The sequence below is a fragment of the Helobdella robusta genome (assembly GCF_000326865.2).
Source record: "Helobdella robusta unplaced genomic scaffold HELROscaffold_19, whole genome shotgun sequence".
NCBI classification, from domain to species: domain Eukaryota; kingdom Metazoa; phylum Annelida; class Clitellata; order Rhynchobdellida; family Glossiphoniidae; genus Helobdella; species Helobdella robusta.
The window spans coordinates 2045194-2056592 of NW_008704034.1; the positions used below are offsets into that span (position 1 = coordinate 2045194).

The 11399-nt window shown below is 34.3% G+C and overlaps 1 protein-coding gene across 1 annotated transcript in view; it reads left to right on the forward strand.

Annotated features, from left to right (window-relative positions):
- Positions 1-515: 515 nt before the first annotated feature.
- The window catches only part of HELRODRAFT_170968 (hypothetical protein), a gene marked incomplete at both ends in the record, with an annotated part of 13014 nt that continues 2130 nt past the window's right edge, over positions 516-11399 (forward strand). Inside the window, 10 exons of the mRNA XM_009016781.1 lie at positions 516-635; positions 926-1307; positions 2642-2694; positions 3004-3165; positions 3496-3615; positions 4113-5060; positions 5808-5861; positions 6525-6869; positions 8816-8929; positions 9597-9696. Of these exons, the coding sequence (XP_009015029.1) occupies positions 516-635; positions 926-1307; positions 2642-2694; positions 3004-3165; positions 3496-3615; positions 4113-5060; positions 5808-5861; positions 6525-6869; positions 8816-8929; positions 9597-9696 (2398 nt within the window). The remainder of the gene's footprint in view (positions 636-925; positions 1308-2641; positions 2695-3003; positions 3166-3495; positions 3616-4112; positions 5061-5807; positions 5862-6524; positions 6870-8815; positions 8930-9596; positions 9697-11399) is intronic.

Here is an 11399-nt window from a genome sequence, read left to right on the forward strand (position 1 = left end):
TAATTGATTGTTGTTTAGTCGGTTGGTTGGTCAATCAGTCGGTTGGTCAGTTGTTTGGTCCGAATACCAAAAACATCATAATACTTGCCAACAACACCAGTATTATCATCATTATCATCATCATCATCTACATTCTCATCGTCATCATCATCCTCACTATCATCATCACCATCACTATCGCTACAATCATCATCATCAGTAGCAGGAAAAGGCAGCGGCAACAAAAGAATGTAAATGTCGGTAATAAAGTAGCACGGTCCTACCATCTCAAATTTAATAAAATCTCAAATGCTGGCAACAATAAAACACAAATACATATACACATACAAACATGTATACACGTCAGATTATATATCTATATATATATATATACATACATAAAAATACATATACGAGATGGTCTAGTGGTAAGGCGCTAGGTCCTGCTGTTACAGAAACTGCATTCGAATGTAAAGAGGTCTCAGCCTACAACGTACAAAGTTTCATAGGCGTTTATCTGCCTGCCAAAGAAATGTATGACGTTCGCTTTTGTGGCACAAATTATCAGATACTTGACATTTAGAAGGTTGAATTTCACCACGCAAAATTTGCCATCACACGAAATTATGAGAAGGAAGAAGAGAAAGGGGTCTCAAGTTGGCTAGCCCTATGTTAGCTAGCTCTAAGTTGGCTAACCCTTTGTTAGCTAGCCATAAGCTGGCTAACTCCATGTTAGTCTTCAAGCATTTAACAAATACATAGCTCTACATATACTTGACTTTCTGTTTACATAGGTTGTTTTATCTTAACGATAATCCATGCATTCATCACGATGATTTGTTTTCAAAGACTTGGAACATACATAAAACGTGAACATACATAAACGAACACAAACAAACATACATACAAACAAACAAACATATAAATATACAAACAAACCACAGAGTTGACGGTTCGACTCAGAGGTACAGTGGCAGCCACAAACAAACCCAGCAAGATAATTATCGTCCACAATCGCCGTAAAAAGAACAGCAACAAAAACAGCACCGATGATGACGATGAAGATGACGATGACGACGAAGTTATCACGTCGTGCGAGTACAGTCGTGGCAAAAAGTGGAGTAAAGTGAGACACCGGACAGATACAGTTGTGGACGAAAGTTTGGAACTGTTCATTAATGGTGATGATGACGACGACGATGACGATGATGACAACAACAACGATGATGATAATGATAATATAAGACACGATGGCGATGATGATAATGATGAAAAAGAAGATAGTCTTGGTAATGTTATTAGAACCGGTGCAGCCGACAACTTGAGAGGTTAGAAACGTTTGAAATTTTTTAAGTCACTTGAATGTATACATGTGTTTGTTTGTGTGCGTGTGTTTGCATGTGTTTATGTGCGTGTGTCTGTGTGTGTATATATACATTCATATTTGTGTGTGTGTGAATTTATGCACGTGTGTGCGCTTGTTTATATGAACGTGTGTATCATTTCAAGTGTGTTTGTATGTGTGCGCTATTAAAAATTTTAGTTTTATGTGCGTGAAAGTCTGTCTGCTTTTGTGTGTAAGTGTGCTTGTTCTTGTTTGTGTGTATGTGCATGTGAGAAAGAGAGAGCAAGTGAGAAGATGATGTGATGCAGATGAATTCAATTCAATAATAGCGGACGATCGTCTGATATTTGTCCAGTGCAAACAGACTGAAAAATGTTTTGTATAATGACGTCAGCCAGAGTTATAGTAATGATAACTATAGCAGTGGTGATAGTGATGGTGATGATGATAATGAAGAAGATGATGATGATGGTGATGAGGATGAAAGTAACATAAATAAATACGACTATATTAATTAGCAGATTTGAAACATAAACTGTTAATGCTCACCATTTTCATCATCATTATCATCGTGACTGTTTTTTCTTTCATTACAATTTTTCTCCTTCTCTCCTTCCTCATCATCTCCATCATCATAATCACAACCCACCCTCGTCACCACCACCATCACTATCGTCATCTTCCTCTTCCTAATCTTCCCCGCCATCATTCAAACGGCCATCATCTTTTTGGCACGGTGCGTCAATGTATTACAATGAAACCTTTTTGCCGCGTAATGAAGTACATACCCGAGCACACACACGCACACACGCACACACACACACACACACACACACACACTCATACATACATACAAATGCACTTATATCTCGTATACGCATATTCACAGTCACATACCTAAATACAAAATTCTAAATTCTAAAACATGTATATGTCTGTGTGTGTATCTAGGTGTGATTTGTATGTGTGTGTCAATGTATGCGTATTTGTGTTTGTATGAATACAAGCACACCAAAGATAATACAAAATTATACTATGAACTCCTAGGATGAATATTAAACACAAAAACGTTATATACTTTATATTCAATTAATTTCTGTAGGTAATTTTAATTTTTTACGAAAATTATTAATAAAAATTTGTTAGAGGAACATTAATATACAAATATTTCTAGAGAACTTGTCCAAAATACAATTGATGAACGATTCTAAATAAAGTTGAGAACAGCCTAGAAGATAAATATGCACGCTACTTCTAACACAGACCCATGGAGGAAATTGATTTATAAAGTGAAAACAATTTTTTAAATAACCCCAGTCCATCTTCCTGACGTCATTGATCACGTGACCGAGTATAAGCCGCACGCTAATGTAAAACTTTGAAATATTTTGTTTCAGATTTTTTGTTTGTTTTTTTTTGTCATATTTCTAGTCTTTCTTTTTTTTTAAATTTAATTTTTTGTAATCGTATGTGTTTGTCTGATCAGTTGTCAAGAATAACATGCAAACTTCGTTTTTAAACGAACGAAATTTTGTTCTATCTTTAGTAAATTGGTAAGTTTTTCTCAAAACTTTTTACATTAAAAGTTTTAAAATTTCTTCAAATGAACAGGGTTATTACCAGCGCAAGTTCTAAACCAACAATTTCACCAACAACAACACGTTCTACAACAACAACAGCAACAACGAGCTAGAAACAAACAAGAACTACATCGACTCAAGTATAATAAACAAAAAACAACCAAAAACATTACCGCTGACACAGACACCAACAACCACAACAACAACAAAAACACTAACAACACCACAAACGAAACGACAACACAACTCACATACTTGAAAGTCGGTTGCTATTTTGTTGATTTTTCATTTCAACTTTCTCCTAACATGCCTTCAACGTATCGATCCAAACAAACCTGCTATGAAATAGACGTATCTTATTCCATAAATACAACCCTAGTATACTATCCTGCTTTTAAAAACGCTCAACAGCAACAAACGTTTCGACAACAAGAACAACGACAACAAAAATGTTGCCAACAACAGCAGTCCACGCAGCCAAAACAGCAACAACATAAACAAGAACGACATCTTCAACTAAAGCAACATCAAAATCTAACTAATAAACTCCCACAACAACACCACCATCAAGAACAACAACAACAACCAAAGAAACAAAAATCAAATTCGTTGTTGTTGCTGGCAGCAGATAGCAAAGAACAATTAATCGTCAAGAGTATTTCTTTTATCGTCCTTCGTGTTCTTGACTTGAAGTATGTGCCGCTCGCCCAGGTCTGTTCTAAATAATTATTTTGATAATTATGATCAATAATAATAACAATAATATAATTACGAATAATATTAGAAATAATAATAATGTTTGGCGTTTTTTATTTTCGAATCTGCCCTAAGATGAGTGTTGCTATTTCACAAGCATCAGTATAAATGATGATAGTATTGATAAAATTCTTCTTCTTTATTATTATTATTATTATAAATATTATTATTATTATTTTTAATATTATTATTACTTTTTATTCAGTTTTTACTTCTTATAATTTTTTTCCTGCCCATAATTAAATTTCTTACTTCAAAAGTTGGAAAAAATATCATTGGAATTTTAATTTTGCGGTAAAAAATTTAATTATTATCTATTTTTCGACTGCAAAAAAATACATCGACTAACATCACAACAACAGCAGCAACAACAATATCATAACAAATAATAACGTCAACAACAATACTAACAACAACATTACAACAACAACACAAAATGAAATTTCTCTTAGAATGAAGTGTACTTAACACGTGAAAAAATACTAAACACGGAGAACAACAACTACAGAATTTGTTGCAGCAACAGTAAAAGTAGCAGCAGCAGTAAAAGTAGTAATAGTGGTAATAAAAGTAGTAGCTGTAGTAGTTGTAGTTGTTGTTGCGCTATTTTCAGAGCATGTTTTCGCTTTCTCAATAATTGCCTATGCTTCCACTCATTCTGTTGCGCCAATAGAAAAAATGGCTCCAGTAAAATTGGTAAAAAACAACGACACAGGAAAAAGTTTCAACAACACGGAAACAACAACATCAATGACAGCAACAGCAAACATTATTGTTACAACAACAACAGTAACAGCAAAATTTGCACAGATTTTCTCAAAAATAACATCTCTCAACTAGAACTATTGTCAATTAAAAGTGGTGACGGCAGCCACAAAAACGGCGCTGACACAACCACAACAGCTACTAGCGCCACCACAACAGCCACCAATACTATCGACGACAAGAGCCACAAATCAGCGAAGTGTCCTTCAACACACGAAACAACCTCCGCACAAACTACTTCATCAAAAACCAATATTAGCAGCGACAGTAGTAGCAGTACGTGCGTCATGAAAAATAACAACGACAACAAAATTAACTACAACAACCCAAATTACAGCAACACAAAAAACCACAACAACCTTAACAACGACAACAATGAAACAATTTTAATTGCTGACAAAATTGAAAATAGCCGTACTGTCGACAAAATAATGCCCCAACAAAAAATCAACAAATCAATTAAAAACAAACAACAACAACAACAACAACATCAACATCAACAAAATGAAAAATTTGTTTGTAGTTTGCAGCTGGAGAAGACAGGATTCGTGCCTGGTGAAGATGTAAATGTAACGGCAGGCGTTGAAAATTTAAGCTATAAATACATTAGATCTACCTACGTAGCTCTCAAACAAGTTGTTGATGTTGTTGTTGTTGTCATTGTTATTGTTGTTATTGTAGTAGTAGTAGTTGTTGTTGTTGTTATAAACCGTCCTCATCATTATCATCATCATCATCAGGTTTCAAGATATTTCCATGCAAAACCATCATCAACACCTTTTTTATTCACACATTAATAAAGTTTGATGTAGCATTGTGTGTGTGTGCGCGCGTGCGTGTGTGTGTCTGCTTGTGTTGTGTGTATGTGCGTGCGTGTATTCATAGTTTTTAGTTTTTGAAAAAATTTTTTGATGAATTTTATTGCTTAAGTTTCCATATTGAATGGCTGTTGTTGTTTGTGGCGATTTTGTTGTCTTTTATTGTTTTTGTTGTACGGATGGAGGATTGTCTTTGACTAAATAACGATAATTTGTTGTTAGTTTTACTTGAATGGCAAGTTTTTTGATTCATTCCCAGAGTTCTTTCCTTCATACTATCTGTTTATTCGTTCATTTGGCTGCACACGCATATTGTTAAATTTTTAAATTGAATTAAGTGACAAATTTTCAGACTTAGCCATTTAATCATCTATCATTCCTTCATCCTTACACACATTCCTTCATCCTTACACACATTCCTTCAATCATGCAATGATTTAATGAATCAATCAATCAGTCAGTCAGTCAGTCACTCACTCACAGAATCTTCATTCATTCAATCAATCACAAAATCTTCATTCATTTTCTTTCTCCACTTACTCACTCAATCACTCAAACGTTCAGATAGTACGACTACGTTGGAATTTCCCGCGAAAATCGAAAGTCTCATCACGTGACGTAAGTCATGTTCGCATTGTTTATGAACAATGCAAACATGTTTCGTTGTATTGTTTGTTGGTTAGTTGGTTGGTTTGTGGTTTGTTTGTTTGGTTGTTTGTTTGTTTGGTTGATTGTTTGGTTTTTTGTTTGTTTTTTGTATGATTCATGCAATATTTTTCTGGCCATGTACATTTTTGTATGTTGATTTATTCCTGTATGTTGGACTGCATATTTGTGTGTGTGTGTGTGTATGACATGTATGTATGTATGTGAGTGTGTGCGTGTGTGCGTATGCGTGGGTTCATTTATATTTATGCACACATTTACGTAATATTCGCGAGCATGGCCATCGAGCGAGCAGGCTTTCAATCATGTACAAATTGTTCCTTGGCCGGCGCTGATTCATGCATGTATGTATTTCCCTTAATTTACAGAGGCACATTTGCATATTTGTAAGCATGCAAGCTAACCAGCTAAAACGCACGCATAACAAGCCAGACGGAGAAAGAAAGAAGAGAGGGACAGATTAAGGAAAAGAGAAACAAGGCGGTTGTGAGGAAAAATGATATATCTTTATGCCTATTGCCCAGCCAGCCAGCCTTTAAATAAATTCATAACACTTTTTCTATTTTTATTATTTTTCAAGTTAAACAAACCAAACAAACAAACCAAAATTTAAAGGCGAAGCAGTTTCTATGTCAGAAATACACAAAAGACGTATTCAGGGTATCGGGAGGGGTTTTGAACCCGGGAGATACGGCATACTACCACGACATCGTGCACATACCGCCTCTGCCACCTACGCACCTTTCATCGTCTGCTATTTTGGCAAATGTCACCGATGTCAACATTATTAGTGGTGAAGGTACTGGCAGTGGTTGTTATGGTGTAAGGGGTACTGGTTGCTATGGTGGTATTGATGGTGATTGTGTTGGTGGGGGTAGAGGAGGTGGGGAATCTGCTGTTGGTGACTTGGAAGGCATCGGTGGAGAAAAACAAATTGTGGAAATTTCCTACGCTGTAACGGTTGGTGTTGATGATGATGATTATGATGATGGCGCGTGGTGGTAATTATGATGATGACGATGGCGTGTTGATGGTTATGATGATGATGATGATAATGACGATGATTGTATTTGTAGTGACTGTTTGTGAGTGTGTTGCTGGTTGTGGTCTATTGGATCATGTAACACCGGAAAAAAGGAATGATAACGATGATGATTTTAATTTTTAATAAACTCAATTGTGGTATAATTCATAATGATGATGTTTATGACCACGGTAGAGATGTTTATAATGGTAGTGGTGATGGTATTAATGATGATAACTATAACTACAATGATCAAAATGATGGTGATAATGACGACGATAATGATGATAGTGATGATGACGACGATGATGATGATGATGGTGATGATGACAACGATGGTGATGATGACGACGATGATGGTGATGATGATAAAGAAGGTGTAGGCCGGCCGACAATATGTTCCCTAATCTAGAACAGCAAAAAAATCTTCGAAATTTGCGAAACAAAATCTTAGAAAACATTATAAAATTCTCTTGTATGTTGAATGTCCGTGTCAAAAATTCATCCAACTGGTGATGCTGTTAACTTCAAATGTATCCACTTAAACACTTACATGATGGCCACAGGGACGACTTAGAAGTCGTAGTTGGTGCACATATTTTTAAACACATAATCTACGTGTTCGATTTTGATTATAATTTTTTTAAAATTTACTTTTTTAAATTTTAAAAACAAAACTTGCGAATGAAAGAATGTAAAAATGTTGAAGAGAAAAGATTTTGGAAGAAAGTGGAGTAAGCTGGAAAATGCAAACTGACACGCGAATAAAGACAGCATTTCCCAATAGGAACACCAAGCAAATTTTTCAAAAACAAAAAAAAATAGGAAAAAATCAAGCAAAAAAACAAAACGAAAAACAAAATTATAAACAAAACTTTTGAAAAAATATTGATAAATGTGCTTATCGACAACCTTTTTTCATCTTAAAACCATAATCCAAACCTAAAAATTGTTTTATCGGATCGTAAAATTATTTTTCAACGATAAATGTTTTTGTGAGTTGTGTGTGTTTGTCTGTTTGCGTGTATATGTGTGTCTGTGTGTGCGTGTCTGTTTGCGTGCATGTGTCTTTGTGTTTATGCGTGTATGTGTGTGTCTGTTTGTGTGTACCTGTTTGTGTGTTTTTGTGTGTTTGTTCGTGTGCTTGTGTGTGTCTGTTTGTGCGTGTATGCGAGTGTTTGTGTGTGCGTGTATGTGTGTGCGGGTGAGTTTGTGTGTGTGAATGTGTGTGCGGGTGTGTGTGTATGATGTTGTGATTGAAAATTTTAATAACTTCAAAATGACACCTTAATAGACTAAAAAATTTTTACTCAAGATTTCTTGTGATAAAAAATCTTTCCCGCCAACATTTATTAATATAAATTTTGATTTGTCGTTTATTAAATATTTTGTTCAATTGAATTTCCTATCTTTAAAAAACACAAATTTGTTTTCACCATTTATTCGTTCATTTATTGATCCATCCATCATTCATTCATTTCTTTATTTAGCCAGCCATCTATCCATTCATTCATTCGTTCGTTCGTTCGTTCGTTCATTCATTCATTCAGTCGAAATCCATCCATTCATTTATTCCTTTATTCAGCCATCCGTCCATTCATTCATTTTTTATTTTGTTATAATTCTTTTTATTTATTTCACATAATTAAATTTTCCTTCATTTTATTTTCTTCCTTTCTTTGTGTTTTTCTTTTTCTTCACATCAGACCGCCCACATCTTGACCGCAATGAAAGTTGATTTAACACAATTCAACTTCTTCCATGTCTCTCTATGTACATCCAACCATTCAAAACATACAAAAACATATGAAAAAACATACAAAAACATCAAAAAACAATATAAAAACCTACAAAAATTGTATTATTTTTCTTTTATACAAAGGGCAAAACAAATACAGCAGTTTTTTTAGTCCCTATCGGTTTGTTCCTGGGAGAGAAAGGAGGGAAAAAAATTGAATTGAAAGCCGGCCCGAATTTAAATTTTAAATGCCCTACAGTCAGGGAAATGAACAATTTTATGCTTTTTTGAAAAATTTACGTCCGAAAAGTTTTATGTTTCGAAGGGATTTTATGTCTCACTAATTTTATGTTCCACAGACCTTTTTTTCTTGCTTGCGAAAAAATTTTCATTTTGAAAGAAGAAATCCCTTGCTTCTGTTTCCGTTACATTTTGAGGTAGAAGAAATTAAAGCAATAGTTACGTAATGAATAAATAAATGTGGCTTCTCCGAGGCTTTATAAGTGTGCTTCTCGTCTCGTTTGTTTGTTTTTCTTCTCTTTTTTAATTTCGACTTTTGTAAGTTTTTTCATTTTTTTGTTGGAGTTTGTTGTTTTTTTTATTTTGCTTTTTCTCTATTTCCCTTTCTTTCCTTTTTTCCTTTTTTTTCATTTGAATGTTTACATTTATTTTTATAAACAAAGGAAAGAATGAATGCTACTTTTTTATTTTTCTCCCTCTCTGTCTCTCTCTCTCTCTCTCTCTCTCTCTCTCTCTCTCTCTCTCTCTCATTCTCTTCATATATTTAAATTTCTTTTTTATTTAACTTTATGAATTTATTTTTACAAACAAGAAGGAATGAATAGACAAAAAAATATTTAATTTTCTAAAATTCGATTTAAAGATTCGTTGAACTGAAACATCACTGTTCCGATCGAATCGACAGGTCGGTATTATGTACAAGGACAAGTCGAACTTTGAGATCCGACAGCCAATAACCATCGGAACATCACCGCTCACAGACATTCAATCACCATGGGCAACATGTTAGTTCATGCATGCATGAATGAATGGATGAATGGATGAATGAATGAACGAACGAACGAACGAATGAATGAATGAATGAACGAACGAACGAATGAATTATATTTATTCTATCATATGCATATTCATTTTCCGTACATTCATTCATTTAACTTCTTATTTATTTATTCACTTATTTTATGACGCATTCAATTATTTTGTTACCGATTCAACCAGACGTTCCCCATTCTTTCATTCATTCACCCATCCAACCATACATTTATTTTTTCATTCATTCTATCATTCATTCGTTCGTTCGTTCGTTCGTCCTTTACTTCCTTCTTTTAATCATCCTCTCGCTTGTCCGGTCAAACATTGAAACTTTTTATTTCTTTTGATCAACTGGACTTTTCATTGTTTGGTCAGGCGAATAACTTATATAGCGCCACATGCCAGAATCATGATGACAACGACGACGACGACGATGATGATAGTGATGATGACGATGATGACGATGATGATGATAACATAAGCAGCGATAACGAACGAGATGACGAAAATAATAATCGTAGAAGAAATGAAAATATAAATAAAATATAATGATGAAGATGAAGAAGATGATGGCAATCATGATGTTAATGATGATGATAAAGAAGATTATCATTATAACAACCACCATGACGACGACAACGATGACGACGACGACGCTAGTGGCGGTGGCGATGATTGAGCTAGACAATTAACGCCTTGATAAAGAGGCTTCTTATTCAATTACTGCTAGGGTTCTTGCAAATTGAATTAGCACTAACGACACAAAACAATCGCCGTCCGTCGTCGTCGTCATCTTCACCATCACCATTGTTATCATTCTCATCATCTTCACCATCGTCATTGTCGTTATCATTTCCACCATCTTCATCTAATCGCCATTGTTATCGGCCTCATCATCTCCGTTGTCCGTCGCCAATCGTCATCACAATATACCGTACAGTTTATCATTTTTATTATTTTAATCTTACTTTTATTATCATCATTTTCCTCATCATCGTCATCCTTATCATCTTCGTCATCCTTCAAATTCATCTATGTCTATTTCTAAAAGATGCTGGTCTTCTCTTAATAAAGATATTTTTCTTCAATCTCTTACTGAACCTATTTTTGATACCACCTTATTTTCTGATGTTGATGATTTTGTCTGTGCTTTTAATATCTACATTACTTCTATTCTTGATAAGCTTATTCCTCTTAAATCTTTTACTTATAGGCTCTATTCTCGTAAGGCTCCTTGGTTTGATTATGCTTGTGTAGTAGCCAAGAAAAGTCTTAGAAGACTGGAGAAAGCCTATAGGTTAAATCCATCTAACTCTCTTTATTCTATCTATGAATCTGAATTGATTAATTATAAATATCTACTATTCTCTAAACACTTTACTTTTCTTAGAAATTCTATAACATCTGCTTCAACATCTAAAAATAGGTGGTCTGTTCTATCTAAACTTCTACATAAAAAATCTTCTCACTCATCTTTCTCTGCTCAACAGTTTCATGACTTTTTTGTAAATAAAATTACTTCTTTAAGAACATCTAATTCTAATTTTCCTTCTCATAACTTTACTAAACTTACTACTGAATCTTTCTCTGTATTTACTCCAATAAATCTTTTAGAACTAACTAAAATTATTAATTCTATGTCGTCTACAACCTGTTCTCTAGATCTACTCCTCCA